Source organism: Centrocercus urophasianus, unplaced genomic scaffold, assembly GCF_019232065.1.
Source record: "Centrocercus urophasianus isolate 14NV4802_14NV808 unplaced genomic scaffold, USGS_Curo_1.0 seq_19, whole genome shotgun sequence".
NCBI classification, from domain to species: Eukaryota; Metazoa; Chordata; class Aves; order Galliformes; family Phasianidae; genus Centrocercus; species Centrocercus urophasianus.
The window spans coordinates 18602775-18626403 of NW_024884744.1; the positions used below are offsets into that span (position 1 = coordinate 18602775).

The 23629-nt window shown below is 48.8% G+C and overlaps 3 protein-coding genes across 3 annotated transcripts; 1 reads left to right on the top strand and 2 right to left on the bottom strand.

The window, feature by feature from the left end:
* The first annotated feature begins 9873 nt into the window (after positions 1-9873).
* On the top strand, positions 9874-14216 carry ADIPOQ (adiponectin, C1Q and collagen domain containing). Its single transcript, XM_042820753.1, has 3 exons — positions 9874-10335; positions 12352-12574; positions 13000-14216. Exons 2-3 carry the CDS (start codon positions 12361-12363, stop codon positions 13524-13526), a joined length of 741 nt encoding a protein of 246 aa, XP_042676687.1. The 5' UTR covers positions 9874-10335; positions 12352-12360; the 3' UTR covers positions 13527-14216.
* Positions 14217-17427: 3211 nt separating this feature from the next.
* COPS9 (COP9 signalosome subunit 9) lies at positions 17428-20266 on the bottom strand. Its single transcript, XM_042820714.1, has 3 exons — positions 20167-20266; positions 20014-20086; positions 17428-19374 (listed from the first exon to the last, which is right to left on the bottom strand). The coding sequence occupies exons 1-3, from the start codon at positions 20227-20229 to the stop codon at positions 19337-19339; spliced, it is 174 nt and encodes a 57-aa protein (XP_042676648.1). The 5' UTR covers positions 20230-20266; the 3' UTR covers positions 17428-19336.
* Positions 20267-20999: 733 nt separating this feature from the next.
* OTOS (otospiralin) lies at positions 21000-23200 on the bottom strand. Its single transcript, XM_042821190.1, has 3 exons — positions 23149-23200; positions 22801-22827; positions 21000-21178 (listed from the first exon to the last, which is right to left on the bottom strand). The coding sequence occupies exons 1-3, from the start codon at positions 23198-23200 to the stop codon at positions 21000-21002; spliced, it is 258 nt and encodes an 85-aa protein (XP_042677124.1).
* Positions 23201-23629: the final 429 nt, after the last annotated feature.

The window sequence follows — 23629 nt, forward strand, 5'->3', positions numbered from 1 at the left end:
GGCCATCGCACCGGCTCCGCTCCCGCAATACTCACGGTCCCGCATTCCGCTCGCCAGCGGCCCGGCGCTCACGGGGGCAGGGCGCGCTCCTCCCCGCGCTGCAAGCACGCACCCGGGCCGACGGGCACTGCGGGGCCGCGCTGCCGGCGGCGGTACTGCAACCTCCCCCCCCCGGTACTACCCCTGCCCCCGCCCTCCCGGCACCTGCTCCACCGCCCCTTTGTTGCCGCTGCGCATCGCCAGGTCCCCGTGCCGCGCTGGGAGTGGTGCTGGGGCAAAGCGATGTGCTGGCACGGGGGTCCTGTTGGGCCGGGCTGCGGGAGGTGGGGGGCAGTTTCCCGTCTTCCCCCAGAAATGTCTTTGTGGCTACTACGCCGTTCCCTGCCCACATGCCTTTGGGGAAGCAAAAGTGATCTTGCCCGTGAGCTTGCCCATATCATAAACGCAGAGAACGCTGGCAGAGCTGCCTCCCCTTCTGAGCAAGCAGGAACCAAGTCCCGCTTGCAAAGCACACCGTCTCCTGCCAAACCACAGCCCTGCAGCACCGACCCATCTTCAACCTCCGTGCCAGACCCACGGGACCTGAGGCCGGGCTGAGTTTGTAAGTCCCTGCCGGGAAGCCCAGGTCGGAACCCGTGCACTCCTTGCCGCGCCACTCGTGGACCCTCGGCCACCCCACAGCCCCCAGTGCCCCCCGGTAGAGCAGCTCGCAGACGGCCGGCAAGCTGCACGCCCCCGCCTCCCGGCACCGCGCAGCCCCGCTCCCGCTGCTCGCAGACTTCCACCCCACTCGGCCAGAGGAAGGAAGGGGACCACCCACGGAAAAGAGAAGCTTTCCCCCGGCTCTGGAAGCGTTACAGAACGGGAAGATGAATGGAAGCGATCCACTCCGCGGGGAACCTCACCCACCTACCCCACCCTGCCCGGGGGCGGCCGGATCCGCTGCGGGGGATGCAGGGCGCTGCCTCGCCTGGCTCCATCCCTACCTTGTGCCGCGCTCTTTAGCGGAACAAAGCCGTGCCAGCCCTTTGTTGGCGCCCTCCTCCCGCGCCGCAGCAGCGCAGCAATGGCAGGGTGACCGCGGGGGAGCAGGCACTCCTTTATCTTATCTGCCTCACTGGAAGAGGAACGTGCTCTTATTAAACTCCAAAATCCTCGTGAACTCGTTGGAGAGGCATATCGAGGTGGTCCCGAATTCTATTTATATTCAGTCTCATTTTCAATTCCTTTGTTTAAAGCTTTCACAGCCCGATGAACACCGAGCTGCCACCGCGTGGACCTGCACAGGTGGCTGCACTTTGTGCAACGGCAGGAAACCTCTCCTCGAAGGTCTGGCCTCAGGGCAGTGAAAGCAGCTATAGAAGTGGGAGATCAGAAGCACCCCTAGCCCAAATCCCTTTTGTCCACCCTCGCTGCCCCTTGCAGCCCTGCCTTGCCAGCAGCCACTGATGGACATGTCGCAACCTGCGCCTTTGCCAGGGCTGAATCACCCTACGCTTGGAGAGCTTCTCCCACTCTCTTTCCAAAATCTCTGTTAGTGCAATTTCTCCTCTGTTCCCAGAGGGCATGAAGAGCAGTTTATTGTTGTGCTGTGTGGCAGTCTGTTATATACTGAAAGCTTTACTCATCTCCCTTGCTTCCATCTGCATTTGGCAGCGCCAGTCTGCCCAGCTTGTCCCTATCAATGACATCACTGTGCTCTACCATCCCTGATGCCATGGCATGTCCACATGTCTCCCATAGCCTCCACATCCAGCTGCTCCCACAGAAGGCTGCCACTGTTTATTTACGTACCCCATTGGCCGAGTTTTTGCCCTGAAGAAACAGGGTTTGTCCCTGCTGCATCCTCGTAAGAGCAAGATGCTTCCTACAGTCCGCATTCCCTTGGGTACACTTTCTGGGCAAAAGTAAAGAAAAACAGCAGTTAAGCCATTTTGTTTCCTCCTTGGCCAGCTCAATCCAGCTCCTGGAGCCAAGGGAGGCTATGAGAGCCTCATTGTGCCCGTTTTGTATTTGTCTCCTCTCACTGTTGTGCTGTAAGCACTCAGTAATAAATGTGGCACATTTAACGGGTGGAGAAATGGCAGACCCTGGGCAGCAACAGCCATGGGGAGGGATCTTAATCCCTGCTGGCACACTGCATATACCCAGCAACAACTAGGAAGGTTCAATTGTCTCGGATTGCACTTGCAGACAACATTACAAATGCAAGTCTACACACAGCCCCAGCTTAATAAAAAATAAAAGGCGGATCCCTTTTTTGCTGGAAAATTCTGTGTCACCGGGTTGCAGCACGAGGAGGAAAAATCTCACTTGAGGCCAGGATTCTGCTTAGGGAAGAGCTTAGCACTGAGCCTGTTGACCAGATTTTCCTCACCTTCTGCCTGCACAGGTGGTGGGTGCAGGCTGGCACCTTGCTCCTGTCAGCTCCTGGAGCAGAACGAGGGCTGGAACTGGGCTTGCTAGCAGCTCAGCAGAGCAGTGCGTTCATCAGCATGCAGGTGAGAGCAGCCCAGCCTTGCTTCTCATGCCATGCTTCAGTTCACGTAAAACCAGCACACATCCAGCTGCAGCCATCATTTCCTTTGCTGTCTTCACACAGGTGAGTGTCCACATCTAGACAATTAACATCCAGACAATCCTTGTAAATGGCATCCCAGCAGGGCGATGTATGCTGCTGCTGGTTTTGGCTCCTTGCAAGTAAGAAATGGGAAAGAAAATGGGAAAAGAGGAACCTGTATATTTTAAAACCTAACAAAAAAATATGAATGACTTATCTCCCCCAGCACTGTGTGATCACCATGCTTAAGGCCAGAAAAGTCCATCAGCCCTGATAACCTAGCAAACAAGGACATCCTCTTCTGCTGAAAAGAAGGCAGCGTTTGGAGGCTGCAGAACAGCATGTAGGGAACATGAGGCCTTTGCTGCTGCTACAGAACCTGCCAGCAGCTGAAAGCCACTTTGTAGGGAGGTTAAGTTTACAGTGTAACTGAAACATCTTTAAATATCTGCAGCGGGGGCATCTTGCTGGAAGAAAAGTCCAGTTCTGTCCAAGCTGTAAAGCGGCTGGGGTAACACTGAACACAGCTGGGGTGTTCCTGGGAGAGCTGTCAGGAGCGCACAGGGACAGGGAGGATGTACCTCTCCATGAGGACGCATATTTCTCCACAAGGACCTGCAGTTAATTCTTTACAAGCTTGTTTCCTGCAGACCAGAAGTCCCACAGCCACACTGCTGGACGAGGAGGTCGTCCGTGGGTCACAGCCAGCAGCCTGGGAGCTCAGGGATAAGCAGGGGGGATTCCCTTGGATGAGAGAAGAGTTCTCCAGCCCAGGCCTGTGGCAAGAAATGCTTCCTTGCAGGGCTCTGTTTTATTTCCCACACATCCACAGTTTTTCAGACCAGCAGGTTAGTGGTTTGCACAGCTTTTGGGACAACAAAGTTGGTGGCCATCTTCTGAAGATTTTGGGGGACACATCTTCCACAGGAAGGGGAACGGCTCTGTGCTGTGGCTGTGATGGAACTTCATCCAGCTGTCAGCACCTGCCGTTGGTGATATGCAGACAGAGCTACTCTGGCAGCTCTGTGCCATAACACAAAGGGCTCCCCAAAGGATTAATGGGGTTGGCAGCACTGCCATCAACTTATGAAATCCTGAAAGCACAAACAGAAAGCAATGATGTAATGTAATCAGGAAAACACAGAATTTCAACACAAAGTGCCTCCTGCAGAAAGAAGGAAGAAGAGCAGCCACAGCATCACTTTACCTGCAGCTGGTGCATGTGTGTGCAGAGATGTAGGAGCCTGGCTGAGCTGACCGGATGCAGGGAGGCTGAGAAACCTCTCAAGACACCACATCTAATATTGCAGCTGCTTCCTTCCCCATTGCTACCACCCTGCCCTCCCTGCCCAGGGGTGCCAGCACTGCCTCCATCCATACCCAGTCTCCTACCAGCCCTCTCCTTACTTTCAAGAAACGAAGTCATTTTAGTGAACTAGAAACAGGCCAACAGACTTCAAAAGGCTGAGGTATATGCCATTCCTCTGTGTTTCCACAAAATACATCTTTTTGCAGCTTTTCCTTCTGTTTACAGCACAGGCAGAACTGGGTGGGACCGTGTACTCAGGAACCAAATCCTCAGCCACTGATGACCAGCATAATTGTAGCTGAACTGGTTCCACTGCAACTGCAGGCACACAACAAAACTGCTGATGACACACAGGGATGTCACATCACTCCATGACTCCTTCTTTCCAGGCTTAGAAATGTAACAGGAATGAAGGCATCGCTAGAACATGGGAAAAGAGCAGGAGTCATGCAGGGGGCTTAGGGTAAGGGTGGGAAGGCAGGGTGACACCACAGCAGAGGAACAGGGCAGGGAAGTGTTTGCAAAACCCAAACCGAGTGAAAAGCAGGAAGCTGTGAGAAGGAGCATGCAAGTGATGGCAACAAGGCTAAACCAGCATCCTACCTGCAGGCTGCTGGATCTGCAAGAAGTGAGGCTGGTTTCACAAGTGTGAAAATAACTACAGAGTTTTGCTGTGGAGAAACTGGGCGGCGTGGTGACCCCTCTTGAGGGCATGCCAGGCACTGCTCTCCAGCCTGCAGGGCAGGCAGAGGGGAACATCTTCTGTAGCTGCCTGCAGCACTGGGGGCTGAGGTGGGTGCCAGGAGATGGGTGCCCAGCTGTCCTCAGTGACACAGAGAGGCTGTGAGCCCATCTTGCCCCTCTGATATGCACACACTGAGAAACAGAACCTGAAGAAAGGGTTGAAATACATGGCTCAAAGACAAAGATCCTTCCCCCTGTGTTCAGAGCAAGCAAGTATGCAAAACAGGAAACGTCCCCATGCTTAGCATAGACATGTCTGTGGTGACAGGTGGGAACTGAAGGCTTTGCTCTGGGAGTTGGGAGCAGGGCACAGGGGACACCACCACCCTGAAGTTCCTGTTGGGGAGACCAGAGTGGCAGCAAGTTATGGTGGGACAGAACCAAAACCCCAAATGGTTTGCAGAAGCAGCTTTGGGATGTGCAGATGCAGATGAGCTGCAGCTCAGACCACTTCCTACCCACGTTCCTTGGACACATCTTTTCCCCAGTGGTTCTTAGCCTACCTGTTTTTAAATTCTCATCATACTGTAAAATAATCTGTGCTGGCATTTAAAACTGGAAGTGGAAAATGAAACCCAGATGTTTTTTGGTTCGTGTTCTGCTCGAGATGGGCTGCAAATAACATATTATGAACATGCAGAAGGAAGGGGGAAAAAGCCACCAGGTGAGCAGCATAGGAGAGCAAGAACAACGAGCAAACGTAGAGAAGCTATGTAAAAGGAACAGAAGAGAGAAAGAAGAACATTCCTTTAGGTCAGTGCCTTGGGGCAGCAGCAGTTTGCCATGGCAAACAGATGCAGAAAACAACCAAGACAAGTCAATTATTTCTAGAGGCAGTGGAAAAGGCACCACACACTGAGAGGAAGGTGGAAAGCCCTCAAACAAAAGAGACGCCAGAGCCACTGTGCACAGAAGTGGCCTGATTATCTCTGACAAACGTATGTTGACGTTTGCAGGCTCATCACAAACCAGAGCAGCTTGCAAAGCTGTGAGCAATGATCGGTGGCGTTGCAGCTGGGTGACAATATTTGCAGACACAGAGCCAAGCGGCAGCACACACAGCCGTGGGAGGCAGGCTGTGCCCCAGCCGCTGAGCCCCTAGTAACTGAGCAAACACAAGTCAGAAAGGGAAAGGGGATTTTTCAGCTGTGTGTAGCCATCTGAAAAAAGAAACAACTCAGGCTTTTTTTTTGTTGGTTTTTTTCCCCCCCCCTCTGCTATTCGGAGAACGTCTGCATCGTCTGAGAAGAGGCACAGCAGGGAGCTGGCACTTGCTTTGCCAAAGCAGAGAGAAAGAACAGTCTCTATTAAAGTCACTACTCTCGCAGGGATTATAAGTATAAAAAGAGGTGAATTTATACCGTTGAACCTAATCCACAGAAAACAGCACAGTGAGGAGGCTGCGGGCAGCGTGCCGACATGCAAACCATATTAAAATCCTATAAAGGAGCACCAGGAAGCACACCTTCCTGCAGAGGAGCCTTCAGCCTTGCGGGGTCTCCCTGTGAGCACGGATGCAGGGCTGAGCCCAGATAGGCTGCGCTTAGGCTCTCAGCATTGGCTTCCCTGTGGCCAAGCACCACGCCACCATGCAGGGAAAAACACGTTGGAAATGAGCCTTTACCTACTGTGCTTCTACCTAAGCACAGCCCACTGTGGTGCTCACTGTGCTCTGAATGCACCCACCCCAGATCCTACCAAGTCTGCTGCTGTTTGTGCAGTGGTCATACGCTGCTCAGCCTTCCCAGCCTGCTGGCAGGCAGGGCACAAGATGCCACAGCTGGGCTGGAAGCCAGCAGGTGCTTTCCAAACCAGCAGAACTCAAAGAGCTGGAATAGCCCAGAGCAACTCGTTACAGGCTCGTCACTCAATTGTCTTCCTTGTGAAAGGGAGGGAAGGTCTGCAGCAGGAACAAAGCAATTCGATTCCAGCAAAAATAGAACAATTTACTGCTAACGCAGGTCAAAGTGTGGTTTTGGCTGTTATGAGTCAGAACAAGCACTTACAAAAATGAATAATCGAAGACATCATAGGCCTTGCTTTAGCTCTGCAGCAACCATAAATGCTTTCTCCTGAGCATAAAGAAACACCCCACAAAAAAATGTCATGGATGCAGCAGCCTGTACAACTTCCCAAGGAGCTTTGTGCTGATTTACACCCTGAAAAGCCCAAAGCAAAAACTTACAGCTCTCATTCCTGATCAGTTTTACAGCTCCATGATGAAATATGCATCACTCATACTCCACAATAATATTTCATTTTGCAGACAATGTAAGATTCCTGTCATTAACCCTGTCCTTGCTTCTAGGTCATTAGACTTTGTCAGCAATGGGAGACAGATGCACACTGTTCTCCTTTAGCACCTTACTGTGCTTTGAAGCAAAAATCACTGAATTTGGCCAGTGTTGTGGGTTATTTAGATGGGGCTGCAGTACTGTTACAAAGCTGTTTGTAACATGCCAGCACTGTGCTGTGGCATGCAGGTTCCCCCGGCTGCAGTGACACCATCATGAGGGGATCAATAGGGATGAGGAGGGCCCTATCCTGGGTAAACAGCTCCAAAATAAAGCAGGCTAGTATCCCAGCCACCCACCCTACCACCACGTACCACGGTACATGAGGGGTGACACAGCAGTGATATGCAGTAAAGTGCCAGAGAAAAGAGAACAGAGGAGGTGGAAGGATTTAAGCCCTGTCTCTAAGCCCAACCTTACCCGAGGCAGTCTAAGTGGAAAGAATCACTGCACTGATGCAAAACAAGCTTAAACCTGTGCCAGAAGCACAGCAAGGAATCAGCAGCTGTGTGAGCCAGCGCAGGGCAGCGCTGGGACTCTGCTCGCTGTGATGCTCCACCACCCTGCCACCTCATGGAAAAAAGCTGACATCCTGTTTCCATTGGCAAGCCTAGCCTGAAGCTGTTCCAGTGACTTCTCCCAGGTTTGACACTTCAGTCCCAAAATGGAGCCAAACACAAGGAAGCTGGGTGCAGATGGGTTTCTGACCTGAAATCCCACCTGCTGCCCAAAGCGCTGCCCAGGGGGAGAGCTGCAACTCCCTCATGCCTCCCTTTGTCAGAGCTCCCAGGGATGTTCACCGGTGCCTGCAAACCACCCTGCCAAAAAGGCATGCTGTAAAACCTCATTGATCGTGCTGCAGAGAGTGGGAGGCAGCTAATGCATGGCACAGGGCACCGGAGCCTGCAGCCCTCGGTCGATACCTGAGCAAATGGAAAAACGATGGTGGCCAAAAATGACCCCCGTACATTTACACAACAGGAAGAAAAGAGATAGGAGGATGTGATCTTGCAGGAAGGACTGCACGGGGATGGCTGGGTTGTTGGCAGGCACCACCAGCAGCTGCCCCAGCATTCCCACCAAAACCACATCCCCACCACATGGTTTATCCATGTCCATGGCCACTCTCCAGCCCTCTGCCTTCCCCGCCTGACTCCACTCAGAGCTGAGCAAAGCCCCTCACTCTGGCACTGCCAAAGCTCAGCACACAGGATCCAGGCCACCAGGGCTCTTAGCTCCATCTATTGTCCAAAACTCACAGCTAGCAGGGCAATAAGGAAATTCACGTCTGCAGAAAAAGCTGCTCTTCTCCATGCTTATGTTAGTCAGAAATAATTCATGAATAATTTGTCTGCTCTTAACCATGTGTTTGAGTGGATACAGATGGGCCTCAGGCTGCAGGATAACCTGCTGCCAGGGTTGGCAGCTCTCACTGCATCTTAGAACCATTATCCAGATTGGAAAAGACCCCTCGGATCCCCAAGTCCAACCCCAGCCCTCCCCACCATACCTACTGACCACATCCCTCAGTGCCACATCTCCACAGCTCTGGAACACCTTCAGGGATGGTGATCCCACCTCCCTGGGCAGCTGTGGCAGTGCCTCACCAGTCATTGCAACAGGATGGACAAATCCTGCGAGAGCTCAGTGGGATGGTTTGGACTGGGGGGCACGCTGCACACCAGATCTCTGACTTTGTCTTCTGCTCCCTGCCACAGAACAAATCCTGGACACAACTGGGCTGTGCTGAAAGGAGCAGTACCTGGCTCAGCTGCCAGCCTGCATGGGAGCGGGTAGGAGCTGGCAGGGTCTGAACAAACACATCACAATGTCCCTTTTTGGCATGAGAAGCACCAGTGCGCCAAAGGCCCTTGCCAGGAGTCAAGCAGCACTCCGTGGGGCCGGGGAAGTTTGTCTGTGATCCCCAAGGAAGGGGACACACTGCTGCCAGAGCCTAGCAGGAGTGCCCCTGCCCAAGCTACCTGCCGCAGCATGGGAAGAGCCCATCTGTGCGTACGGGAAGGGCTGACAGATTGGCATCCATGCTCCTGCACAGTGCTCCATCCGTCCACGGGCTGCACCAAAATAGCATTTTACAGCCTGTCAGCCTGCCTGCTGGACGACATAAACAGCGTTTGCTGTTTCTAGCAAAGCAAGGGTTGTTGTCTCTTGTACGTGCTGTATCCAGGGTGGTGGAGAAGACGAGGGCACAGGGCAGGGCAGCTCGGAGCAGGCGTCCCTGGGGCACAGTGCTCAGTCCTCGAGCCGCAGCAGTGCAGACCGTGCCAAGCCTGGCTGACAATGAGCGTCCTGCTTTGCTTTTGTAGATGGCTATATATAACTCCAAGCTTATTTTTAATTCAAAGGAGAAGCTCCAGTCCACTGTCCATCATTGCTGGCTGGGATTGGACCTAAAAGAGCAAGCAAGGCCAGGCTGAGCATAAGGCTGATGAAGGCTGGGAGCTGAAATCTGCCTAGATCCCAGTCAGGGAGAGTCAGCTAACCAACCAGTTCTATGCTCTTTGTTACTGGATGAGAGAGGACTGATTTGAATCTTCACCCTGCCTGGAAAAATTACTGTCAAGTAAAAAAAAAGTTCAAATTCTTCAAATGCTGGACCAATAGCTCAACCAAAATAGGGAAGAAAGCAAACAAGCAGCTCAGTGATGGCTCCACCCTGTTTCACTCTGTTCCTTAACACTACAACTCTTTTCCCTAGCTGAATCCCATGCCTATACATCAGAAAATCATTTATTACACACATCCTTGCCTTCCCCCAGACAGCCAGCTTTCAGATTGCCACGAGCCCTGCCGCGTGCAGGAGGCAGCCTGTTTGCCCAGCTCTGTCTGCAGTGCAGCTCTGCCAGCACCGCCTCATCCCAGCGATTCCCTTCTTTGGTGCAGCAGCAGTTCCAGCTGCTGAAAGGAGAAGCACAAACTTCTCACACAGTGATTCATTTATGAACACACTGGAACAAAAAAAAAAGTCACACACATCCGAATGTGTTAATACAAGCCCGTAAACGCCCTTTCTCCATCAGCTGCAGAAAAGTCTTCCAAGTTACCCAGAGCAGTGGCTGTTCACAGGCACCTGGAACAGTCGAGCCTCAGACAAGCCAGCTTTCAGGCACTGACTTCCCCAAAACATCACTTCTGTTTGCATTTCCTAGAAATTCCCAAACTGCTCTTTCTCTTCTTATGGATACTTTCACAAGCTGACACTGAACTAAACAGCATAAGTGACCCCAAAAACAAGTGACGGCTGGAAAAGTTAATGGCAAGACCCAACTGTTAAGCCAGTGAGTGCAACAGCAAATGGAAAATAGAGGATCTTAACGAACAGCTCATCGTGCCCTTAGGGACAGTGCTGTGCTGTCCGGACTCCATTCCTAAGGAGACTGCAGCAACAGCCAGGACTCCCAGGAGCGGTAAGCATGACTTTTCTCCCCTCTTCCTAAATACTGGCTTTGCTCTTCTTTTCGACTGAACCACACACAAACTTTCCCCCCATCACACGAAGATTCCTCTCTGAGCTTTATTCTCAGAAGAGATAATGATCATCTTAATCCAAGAACTGCTCATCTCCTTTACACTCCCCACACTCTTGTTTCCAGAACCACTGTTTGCAGATCCAAACTCCTCAACCCAGAGCAGTCAGGAACAGCAGCACACAAAATCCATAGCTCTGGTGGAGGTACTGCAGGGGCACCTCTGGAGCCAGTTCTTTCTGCAAGAAGCCCCAGCAGCACTGGCTTTGCTCCTTGGCACAAATCTGTGCTACCCAGGGCTGAGCCCCAGAGCAATTCGGTGCTGTGACCGCAGCAAGGAGCGTGCTGCCCGTGCTGCCTGCAGGCACTGCTAAAGGAGCACAGGGCTCCAGGAGCCCAGCTAACGCCCTTTGAGGGAGCCAGAGGAGGTGGAAAGCACACATGGCATTTTTTGAACCATTTTGTGAAGCAAGTTTGTGCATGTGTCTGCATTAAACTTCAATTCTGAATGACATTGTTCTTAGATGTGATATTCTGATTTCTGCTGCTAAATGAATACGCTTCCAATAATGCATGTGAGCTTTAATTCTCGTGGCAGTCTCTGTATTTACTGAATGCTACCAGATCTTCTTAGTTTACCTGTTACTTCTCTGAAAAGGCACCACTGACATTTACATGCCAAAGAATTGCTGTTTCCCAAACAAGAAGAATAGCAGTGAGGAGTACATGGAGCAGGGGAGGGACAGCACTCTGAGCACCAGAAGTGCCCCCAGGGGGGCCTCCTTCCCACCGTGGAGTGTTGGAGCCCAACAGCTGGGAAACCACAGCCGTTCACAGCTGTTCAGCTTTCCTGAAAGCCCTGTCACATCCAGAAACAAAACTCATGGTAACCTCTTTGCAGTTCAACTTGCATTGAAGCCACTATGCCATAGATGAGCAACTTCTGAAAATACGACATTGAAGTGGTTCACAAAAGAAAAAAACAAAATCAACTCTGCAACAGAGTTGCTCTGAAATACCATTTCTCTCAAAAATTATAGAGCTAGGGCACTCTAGTGGCCATGCTGTAATTCACATTTCTTACTCAGCATGCCACTCCCCATAACAGGCTGCATCTTATTCCAGGGAAAAATTCCTGCATGGGGAGCAGGGCAACAAAGAGATGTAGGTACCCATTTCCTGAATGATCTAAAGCACGTGAAGGTCCCATCAAGTTTCTGAGAGCCTTGGGACAGTCTGTCAGGCTGAACACGGTGTGTTCCCTCCAGTTCCAGACAAATGTGCTCTGATGAGCAGAGCAGCTCAATTAAAGAAGAGTATGACTCTGTGGTATACAGAAGCAGTGCAAGATGCGCTCTTGCAATCCAAAAACACAATTGAGGTGGAAAAATAACAACAGTACCATAACTCAGTACAATCAAAAAGAGGAAGTTTGCATTACTCTGGGGGTATGAGTTTGCATACTCATGCTGTAGGTACAGCGACAAAACAACCCTTCAGCAACAAAGCTTTTGAGATTTGAATGCAAATCTGTGCTCCCAACCAACTGTTCAGTCAGCCAGGTGGAAGTTCAAGCACATTGCTGCTAACTGAGCAGAACTCTGCACAGAAACCACTCCCAGACATCCCCAAACCTGCCAACTTAGTTCTGAGTTCCCACCATGCCAGTGCAGCACAGTCAGTGAGCACCTAAGAGCAGCTCTCCAGCCCGCTTCTCTGCTTGCTGGCTTTGCTACAGGGCCAACATCCTTGCTGCTATTAAGGCCCCATCCTGGCTCTGTTAACTGGATGTGACACCACAGAAAAGCCACTGAGGTACACAGAATTAATTTCCTTCAGACGTGTTGATTCAAACTGCAGCCTCCTGTAGTTAGCTAGTATTCGAAGGTGTGGGGGGTTTCATCACTTCTACTTCCTTTAAAACTCTGAAGTTAACAAAACCCTTATCCACTTCAGGAACTCACCATGAGGAGCTCAGCAGGCTTCCTTGTTTGCTCACTGCTGCTGCTGCTGGCTTTACATGGCACAGAGGTGGCTGCCCAGGATGACCAGACTGACCCCAAAATGTCATGTGCCAACTGGATGGGAGGAGCACCAGGACACCCTGGCCACAACGGGCTGCCTGGAAGGGATGGCAAGGATGGAAAAGATGGACAAAAAGGGGACAAAGGAGAACCAGGTTGGTGAGGAGCTTGGGGTACACACATGCTGGAGCACATGGGCAGTCCCAGGATGAGCCCCAGGCCCAGTACACATGACGCCTGGTGGGTGCATCCCACGAGCAGTGGCTGACCATGTCCAGATTGCTTTTGAATGCCTCCAGCAATAGAGATTACACAGCCTATGGCAAAAGATAGGTAGATGGCTGTTTTTTCAATTAACAATTATTCCCCAGACACACAGCTACCAGCAGCTTGGCACACCTTGGGGGGTGGGGATGCGATGTCCCACACCATTGGGCACAGATGTCACCCAGCCTGCCTACAGGGGGAAGACTGGGCTCCATGCTGCTGGGCAGCCATGATGCCACGGGCCACTCTGCAACTCTGGCACCAGGGTAGCAGAAAAGGACAAACAGATTCCAATCCAAATTCTGATTCCCAGGTCTACAAGGTGCCAGAGGTGACACAGGTGAAAAGGGTGCCACAGGTGCAGAAGGACCGAGAGGATTTCCAGGACACATGGGGATGAAGGGGCAGAAGGGTGAAAGCGCCTACGTGTACCGCTCCGCCTTCAGCGTGGGGCTGACGGAGCGAGCCCCCCACCCCAACGTCCCCATCCGCTTCACCAAGATCTTCTACAACGAGCAGAACCACTACGACAGCAGCACCGGCAAGTTCCTCTGCAGCATCCCCGGCACGTATTTCTTCGCCTACCACCTGACGGTCTACATGTCGGACGTCAAGGTCAGCCTCTACAAGAAGGACAAGGCAGTGATCTTCACCTACGACCAGTTCCAGAAGAACAACGTCGACCAAGCGAGCGGCTCCGTCCTGCTGCACCTCAGCTCGGGGGATGAAGTCTGGCTCCAGGTGTATGGGGAGGGCGACAACAACGGGGTCTATGCCGACAACATCAACGACTCCACTTTCATGGGCTTCCTCCTGTACCCAGACACAGATGACCATTAGAGCAGGGGGGCTACACGGGAGGGGACAAGGCCGCTTAACCCCACCTGCCTCCTGGGGCACCGGCACTACAGCTGCACTCGATTTACCAGAAAATTCCCCTGACCACGTGGGGACCACCATTGCCCAGGGTGGACTCCATCTCCCCTGAAATCACTGACTCGACACACAGGCGACTTCCGTGGGACCAAGAGTTCACTCCTACCTCTGCTCTTGCTCTCGTGATGGAAACCGAGGCCCCAAGTCAAACAGCGCTTTGGCCACATCATGAAACGGTCACTCTCAAGATGGGCCGGCTTTGCTTTTAAATTTAAAGCTGATTTTCATATATGTTACATTTAAATATCACATTCTACCTTACCCCTTTTTGTCGCTTGAATCCAGTTGACACAATGGTGCCTGTATCAGCCAGCATTACCTCCCTGCTTGAGTACAGCTGGAGCTGCTGGCCGGGCTTTGGACATCATCACTCCCCACCTTGTCAGGGCCTCTGATTTCCACCCATGGTTTGTCCTCCCTCCTCTTTAGCCCACACCTTCCCAGGTATACAACACACAGCAGAGCTAAGGCATTACTACAAGCACAAGACAGCATTAAGGGCTTTGACTAAAAATACTTCCTACAGCAGCACTTCTCAAACCCCACGGGATTACCACACTGCACAGAGTATCACAATAAAGTGCTCTCTCAATACAGAACTCTCCTGCCTCTTTGTCTGCGTCGTTCGGAAGGGCTTAGAGAAAGGGGATAGCCTCCCTTCATCATGCAGCCCAGGAAGGAACATAACAGTCTGAGCATGCTGAGCTCAGGCAGGTGGGAGAGAACACCAGTACTGCTGCCTGTGCAACAGCACAGCTGACAGCACAGCCCCATTCCTGCAGCATTCACCTCTCAGGTGTGTTCTCTGGCAGCTCAGGGCGTGAGGACAGCACCCCAAAGATCTCCTGGCCTCCTTTTAGCAGAGAATGGCACAGCCCTTCTATACCTGCCCCCCTATCATGCAAGAAGCTCCTATAAGCACAGCAGGACGTACCAGTTGGAAACTGCTTTGAACAACGTCTTTCCATGTCCCACAGGACTCCTCCTGACTTTTCCCCACTGGCACAGTGACAGGGACTGAAACACCTATACCAGAATTATGCTGTGCTGCTCCTGGATCAGCAGCTGACTCAGCCAGCAATTGATCCTCTCCACTCCCCAAACATTCTGTTTTCACAGAATCATAGCTCTCAGAACAAACACTGCAGCCAGTTCCCACAAAATAAAAACCAATATAATGGGTACATCAAGGCCAAAACGCTGTTTGCTGCTCTGCAATTTGGGCAGGTTACAAAGAAAGTTCTCTGATCCCATGGTCTTGACAGCTATGTTTGACTCTTCCCTCCACGTACTGCTGCTCAGTGAAAGGCAACATGCTCTCATCCTGAATGTGCAGCACTGAAAGATTAAAGTCACCACACTAACAGCGCAAAATAGCTTGGATGCAGCTGGAGACACTGGCCAGCTTCATCCTACAGGGAAACCATCTGTGAAAGCATCCATGCCCCTCTTAGGGACAATTGTAGGCTGATCCTAATTGTGCCTCAGTCCCACGTAATCATTTGTGGCAGTAATTAATCAGGATACAAATAGCAGGTGCACCAAGCCACAAAAGGCTGAAAGAGAGATAAGTGGTTTTCCTGGAAGCCCTGTTATATTTATTTGACAAGTATAAACTTGCTGGAGGCTTTTTGGCATGGAAGGCACAGGGATGAAGCCTACACGTAGCTGATCTGTCACTGCACTTCATGCAGGAAATGCCACCAGGTTCAGATTTTCCTTTAGACAAAACCAATTCTGAGCACACCCAGACTGGGACAAGATGCTGTGTGTTTTTGACTTGTTTGTGCTAGATGAAAGCACTCAGTACATCAAGCACTGCGACAGCAAAGCAGCAAATCCCTCCCACCATTTAGTATCCCTAGACCCACCCCAGGACACTTGTCCTGCATAACACCACTGCTCTTTGAGGAGAGCTGTGTGACCTCCCTACAGACAGCTTCACTACTTGCAGGGTGTTTATTCCCATTGAAATAGAAACATGAAACACAAAACACCAACATCTGTTTCCCCTTGAGGGGCACAGCAGACAATTTCAACCCACAGAAATCTGTGTAGTCCACCTATAAAGATATAGGAGAGCAAGGGGCAGAACAGGAGAGCTCACCCCAGGCTGCCCACCACATCCCTGAAGGAATCAGGACAGGAAGGATGATGGGGGATGAACAAACACTTTTGGGGGATGAACAAACACTTTTTTACACGCCAGTCACCATCTGATGACAGGAATCCCCTTGCAGTGTCCTCTCAGAGGCTTCTTCAGCTGGGCCAATGGAACCAACAGCAGTGCCAGCAGCTCCTTTCTGTACCACAGATGCCTTGAACATACCCAAGGATGTACCTGCTAGAAGCTCCAATACAATCCCTTGTTGGGAAGCACTCCCACACCCATGGTCACCCAACATGCACGTGATTCTCAGCTCTATGTTCATCCAGAGCAATAGACTCAGGTTTTTTCCCCTCAAAAGGGGTTACATGAGTTCATGCAACAAGACTAAAAAGGGTTCCTACGTGCATATCACAGCTGCACATAAGATAGCAGGAATACAGCTAAAATTACAGCCGACTACAAGCAAACTGAATCTTCCATGAAGAAAATATTCACCAAAGGTCCCTTCTGTCAATTTAAAAGCTTTAAAAGGCACTGTTACTCTGCCCCTCTGCCCTTAACAGCCTGCAGGAGCTTGAGAAAAAGGTTACAATTTGGATTAGGATTCTGAGACTGCTGTTGTGTAAAGATCAACTGGATCAAATACAGAAGGCAAACAAACAAAACAGCTGGAGGTAAAAGCCTAGAATCTTCAAAACTCCTGTCTTCAAACTTACCAAGGACCATCTCACACAGTGCTGGGGCTTTTCCAAAAGAGTCCTTGTTAGTATTCATATCCCAGCCCCATCACCACTAGGGGATTAGCAGAAAACTGGGCTGCACTGCCATCTGCAGAGCACATTTCCACGTGCAGAACACCAGCACAGCCAGAGCTGGACAATGCCTGAAACCCCAGGGAAGGAGGAAGAACTCCATTTATTCATCTACATCGCTTCCTTCTTTATTGACAAATAAATACCTTCTACTTCAATTATTGAATAAATACTGTAAGAAAAAAATCTTTCAGTCCTCTAATCCCAAACAAAAATAACCAAGGCAAACCTGCTACCTCACTTAGCCTGAACTTGCCTCTACTTGCTCATGACAAGAGCTCTGGGTTCACCCCCTAACCAGCTCAGAAATGGCTCCGCAGAAGTATTACACGCAGATTTAAGCTAGTTTCCTTTAGCCTTGCTACTTCCTCTCCTTCACAGTCACTGTTTTTCAGCTGAAGGCAGTTTGTGCATTCCTAAGCACGTACTGCAGCAGCTGGCAGCTCCCAGCTAGAGGAATACCAGCCTTATGAGACCAACAAAGGAGAAGGCAGACACTTAGGTGCTTTGCAGCCTTTGCTTTCTACCTGTGCTGTGCAACTGGCTGCCTTTTAATAAAGCACTGCAGCTCTCAGCACATAGGACCTTGGTCTGCCAAAGCCTTCTCTGTCATGTACTGTCCCACTGAAGCCAATGGGACAATTCATGCCACTGTATTCAGCATCTCCATAAATCCTTTCAGAGAGGAGCATTGATTTGAACACTAAGCTACAAAGCAGCATCCACTGAACTTAACAGCCCTGTTTATAACATAACGTTTATCAGCCTAAATACGTGCAAAACAAAGCGGAGCCACTCATGCCTTAACAAAGAAAAACCTATCCTGAGTGGTGTCAATATCCACAAGAGGTACAGCAATAGAAAAAGTTGCTAAATGAAATGGTGCAGGCAGGCAAACACTTCCATTTTTATTAGAGACTGGCATCTCGTAATTATCTCCTGATGGCAGGCTGATTACCTGCCGACTAATTAGACTGAGAGACTTGACAAGAAGAAACAAGTTGAAGCTCAAGGACATTTTGTTTTTCAAATTCACCCTTCCATTTTAACTGTCCCAAAAGGGACCCAAAGAAATTACAGTTCCTGATGAGAATTGCTACACTCTAAGAATTCTTTAGAAAAACAGTTACACAGCCTCTCCTTCCAGTCTCATTGGACTGGAGATAACTTCATATCCCAGATGACTAACAATACGTGTACCCTGCCAATCATCCCATTAAACTTGAAGACTTACTTCTTTCTTGATTCAAATTTAACAAGGCAAGCAGGGGGAGAAAAAAAAAAAGCAAAACAGCACTTCAAGGCAACTATCGTGAAGAATCTGGGCATCAGCAGATGCATGCAGCCAAACCAGCACAAAAGGGAACAGCTGTATCTTCAAGCCTTCTCTTCTCATTTGGCAGTCGCTCAGAATGCAGTGTCTGTTTACTGGTAACAGCTCACTTCCCAAAGCCTTGCTCAGGGGAAGCACAGCACCAGAGACAGGAATAGTCCAAACAAAACTGCTAACACTAAGCAGTCAATGTTTAGATTGGTTTCAGTGAGGAAAGCTTGAAATCCCTCCCCTCTTCAAGCAAAGCAAGATCTAAAAAAGAAAACAGAGACTGCATCCACAACCCTGTTTCCCAGAGGGTCACTTTGTGATGTCAGACACTAAGCAGAATAAATGCCAGAATGCTGCTTTAAACTGCTCTGGAGGATGAAACAGAAGGGGTTGAGAAATCCACAAGAATAAAATAAAAAGACACACAGTTCTATTTACTCACTGTGCTCCCATCATTGCTCCAGAGCCAGCAAATGTGCAACTAAAATAAATACTTTTAACCCCCTCTTTCTTAAGAGGAAAAAAACAAGGCAAAAATATATGAAAGAGGCAAGGAAAGAAAGGGTTTCACTTTTGATTTTTTCATACAGTTTAGCACATAAATTTCACTCGGAGCATTGATAACTAAGTCTTTAAGGAAAGATCAGTCACAGGATTATTTCTGAGATGAGTGTATAGAATTTAGACCTTACTTCAATCCTAAACAATTAATTTAAGAATAGAAGAAAGGACTGAATTCTTGATTTTGAAATCATACATTAAAAACTCCCTGATCCTTTCATCCTGAGAATCATTTTGATCACTGGAAGGTGCAATATCATACAATTACTTTTCTAAAAATGAAAGCCTGAATCAAAAAAATGCTAAAATAACTACTTTTTGTTCCTCTGCTACTTGGGTTGAAACAAAGCACTGACGGTAGCAGAACATCAATCTTGAAACTGGACAAAACCCTCAATTCTTCCTAGTGCAAGGAGTCAAAGCCCATTCTGAAAAAAGTAATCATTTTAGCAGCAGATAATCCCATACTCTGAGATGAACAGAACACCACTAGGCAGAGATATATACTGATACAGGAAACATAATAACCAAGAGTAACAGTGGATGACTTCATAGAAATAATAATAACAAAGAAACAACTCAGCAACTCAGAACACAGGTTTTGTTAGGGGTTTTTTTTGTTGGTGGTGGTTTTCCCTTGTGTTTTTTTTTTTTTTTTTTTTTTTTTTGAATAGCATGTCAGCAAATACAATTTTAAGACAGATCTACAAACACCTTCCTAGAAATAACAGTCCACAGTTCTCGGTTACTTTTAGCCATCTGACTTCCACATTCCCTAGGCATCTTTTAACAGTCTTCTTTTTCACCCCCTACGACATTTTCCTGTTCTGATCATTGTAATAAATAAAGGACACCACAGGCGATCCCAGAGAAAATTCCACATCTCAGCACAGCAGCACAACTAAGTTCACTGGATGTCATCGTCATCAAACAGATCTTCAAAATCTAGTCAGAAAAACAAGACAGGGTAAAATTAACATTTGAAATTCCCAGCTGCTATTATATGCAAACACCACACAAGCTTTCATTGGTCTTGTTATTGAGATTAAGGACAGAAGTCCAGGTTAATTAAGTACATGTACATACCATCAGTCACTACAAACGTAACATCGAGGCAGAAGGCAGCGAGGAGCAAAAGCAGACCAGAGCAGCATGCTCACTGCCACACTTGAATGCAACTCATTTAACAACGCAAATTCTGCAATTAAGTTCATGAAAGCAGTCTTATAAAGCAGGGCGTCTTATAAAAGCACGAAGCAAGCACTGCAGTCAGTCACAATCCGCAGGCTCTGGAACTACACATGCATTAACTCTGAGCACACAGGGGCTCCTGTAGAGCTCTGCCTTTACGTCACAGCATTTAGGCACATAAGCTCATACCTTTCGCAGACATTCACATTTGTGGTTTATTGTAAAAATCCCCTGCTTAAAATAAGCTTCATTGCCGTGAGGGTGCTTCAAGCGTTTCCCTCACAAGAAAGTCAACACAGACTACCGCTACAGCAGGCAACGCACAGCCGCCACACAACCACATGAGCACTTCCGTACATCCCACCCGCCCCGGGAGGCACGGCGGTCTCTCACCGTTGAAGAAGTCGGCGTGCACGGCCTTCTCGTTGGCGGCCAGGTCCATCAGCAGCCCCGTGCTTCCCCCTGCCTGGAACAGCAGACGCTGAGTGCCTCGAGCCCGTTTCCGGAGCCCCGCTGTTTCTATCCACCCACCCCCTCCGCTCCCACCTCGTCCAGGTCCACATACGGACCGGCACCCTCAGGAAACATCTCGTCCACCGCCGGCTTCATGGCGGCCACAGCGCTCTGCCCTCCTACTTCCGGCCGCGCCGAGCCAACTTCCGGAATCAACCTCGCCGCTCTAGGCGCGCGGCGGTGCCGCCTCTCTATGGTAGCCCTGGAGGCGGGGCCGCGAGGAGGCGGTCCGTGCTGAGCTCTGCTCCCGGTGGTGGTGTTGATACAAGTTGTGACAGCATTGTACAGCTTGCCTTGCAGTTTGTGTAGGTAACGGAAGGGGCAGTGTCTGTGAGCCGAGGAGACAAGGAAGTTCTGCTGAGTCTTTGCACCAGGAAAGTAGGAGGTCCTGCTGGGAATCGGTCGCTGAATGTGTGACTTACCTCTGTGAAAATTCTGCATACGTTACACAAGTAATGCATCTAAACTGAAGATCTTTTGTGTAAGCGATGCATGATAGGAGGATAACCCCTGTGCATCCAGCTCTGATTAAAGAATGTTTGCTTTCTAATGTTCCATCTTGAGTCTTAGCTTTCTGATTGACCGATTTAGGGTAGCACTATGACTGCTCATACAGCAGAGCTTGCTTTCCTGAGACAAACCCAGCAGCATGATAACGTAACAGGAACCCAAACCTCACCATATGATCAAGGAGTTTATTGATTTTGCACAAAAGCGCAGCTTGCAAAAAGAAAAGGCTAGTTTACCTGCTGCTTTCTAAAGCACGTAACACTACAGAGGCCCATTCACGTGGCCGCAAGCAACTGAAGGGGCTGCTCCAGCAGCTGCATGTTGGTGTGATGTCCCAGCACGATGGCAGGCAGTGCTCAGTCCTCACTTGCAGGCAGGTGGAGGCCGAGGTGGCTGCCTGCAGGCAGCTGTGCAAACAAGGCCCTGGCCAGCTCGGCAATCCTATTGTAGGCTCCCAGTGTCCTGAAGTACTCTACATAGGACCAGAAGTCACTGGAGGAGAAGGGCCAGTATGGCATGGCCACAGGTTCTCGATCTAAAATAAATCAAGAAAGGTTATTATTACAACATGAAGTATTGGCACAGGCACAGCCACTGAACCCTCTGTTCCCTTCACAGAGGGTGCAGCCAACTGTCCCATCCCAGGAGCACCAGATGGCACAAGGCAGAGGGCAAAACTGAAGGGACACCAACAGCATTGCAGTGATTCAGGAACTGCCGAGGTGGCTTTAATTTCCAGAAGGCGGAGGAGTGTTTAAAAGCAAGGAGGAATGGCGATTTGAAGCCATTTTCCCCGTTGCTCTTTTCACTCTATCTTCTGTGCCAAATATAAAAGTCAGAGATGAGATGAACCAAAATAAACTCTGAAAATGCCAAGAGCTGACCTGTCTCGAGCCCAAATCCAGGCCAACACAGAATCTTGTAAAACATAAATCATAAAAAACATAAACGCTTGCTGCAACCACATAGTGATAAGTGTCCTTTCTGTGCAGCAAAGCTAAACCCAGTATTTTGATTTTAAGCCCATTTGAATAAAAGGTAATCATTCCATTCATTAGACTCAGCTTCAGAGCAGGGTCTTCAGCGGGAATTAAGAGCTTTAATCAATCTTAGTGTCAGACCCTGTTGTTAATTTTGCACTGCACGGGCACAGACGGCGTATAACAAACCAAACAAGCCAGCCAAATGCTGTCTGCAGAAGAGAACTGTTAGTATCAGCTGAACTTAGATTCACTTTGCAGTCTGCTGCTTGGTCAATGTGAAAGAAAACCCCAATTGTTTATAAAGAGAAGAGGACATTGCTGAAGAAAATCTTATTTTCAGACTGCCACACTCTTACCTAAGAGGTTACCAAAGAAATACTTGCTGTGCACAAATAAAACGGTGTGTTCAATCCAAAAACTTTGGAAACAGAGATCATGCATTCAAAAAGGTTTTAAAGCCATAAGGAAAAAAATAGAGCATGAGGAGAAGGAGGATGCTGCTGGTTAGATGTGCACCTCACTCAAACAACAAGAGCAGTAATCTTGTTATGTGAGTTCCTTCTATGCAACTTTGTTTTCAGAAAGAATTTTGTCTGAACACACCAAACCGAGGTTAACCTACATACTGTTATCTGTAAGCCACTGTGAATATCGTTAGGATGTTGGGGGTTTTTCCTAATCAAAAACAAACACTCATCTGATAGGCTAATCACCCAAAGGGACACAGCAGCAGAGAGGCTGTGTTAAGGGATTTATTCCAATATTTCTTTCATCAGATTTGTGGCAATCTCCACAGGTTTTGCTGTGGAAGATGGTATTTCTTGCCAATTCCTGGACAAACATCCAGTACTGCTTATCAGGACAGCCAAAATTCTCGGAAGTCTCTCGTATGATTAGAAGTCTGGTGCTTTCCAGTCATGTTTTCATAAAACAGATTAGCAATGACTTGAGCATAGCCCCTTGGAGGGCTTGTCTTCAAGGGGTCATCATACTTGTTACTGTTTGGCTTTTTTCATTTTAAGATTGTAAGAATAGAAGCTTCGTCATTGGACTTAATATATTTGCTTTCTGCATTTACAAAATAATTTAAAAAATCACTCTTCTTTCAGGGAGATACAAACGACTCTTTGAATTGTTAATGATACATAAGAAAGAAAAAAGATCTTCAAATTACCGTCTCCTTCCAGGATTGATCGGGCATCTGTAAATAAACAGGAAAATCATCAGTTCCAACTCTCTCACAGGAGAATTTTCTGTTAACAAAAGGTTTGGTGCATAGACAAATGCTGGCAACTCCTTTAAGATACGTTTGGAGCCCTCCTTATAGTCTAACAGCTTTGTTTCTCCAACAGTTGAGCAAGGAATTGCCCATTTGTAGTCAAGAGCACTGCAAATCAAACATGCCAGGAAGGAGTTGCAATTAATACACAGGCAATATCTGATGCTAAATAGAAGATGCTGTTTGAGTGTGAAAATGTTTCTATATTGAAAAGTCAGCATGAATAAATGTAAGTAGTCTTACCTGTTATTGTGTTCATCAGCATCCAGAAGAAAAGGAAGCCAATGCATTTCATCTTTTCGGCAAGCAACTGTTTGTTTCTGAAAACAAATCTGTACAGCTGGAGATCATTAAAAGAGACGAGGAATTATGCAAAGTAAATCATTTCATCTTTTATTGAAAAATCTGCTCCAAAATAAAGTCTAGTTATCACTTGAGTCATAACAAGATCCAATTATATTGCATTACGTTTTGTGAACTGTATCACAGAGCATTAAAAAAAAAAAACTACTGAAGTATGAAGTGGTATTTATTTTTAGGAGGCATAAAGCCAAAAGGCTTCTCTGAACTGACACAAAATGAAGTGTTCTCAGAAATATTTTAAAGTGTGGTTGATTTACGTTCACTGTAGACATTACCTCTCTTCCCCTCCCCTTTTCTTCTTCTTTCAATAGCAACGGTCTGGAGCTCTGAGTCAGCCACAAAAATCCAAAAGGATTTCTAG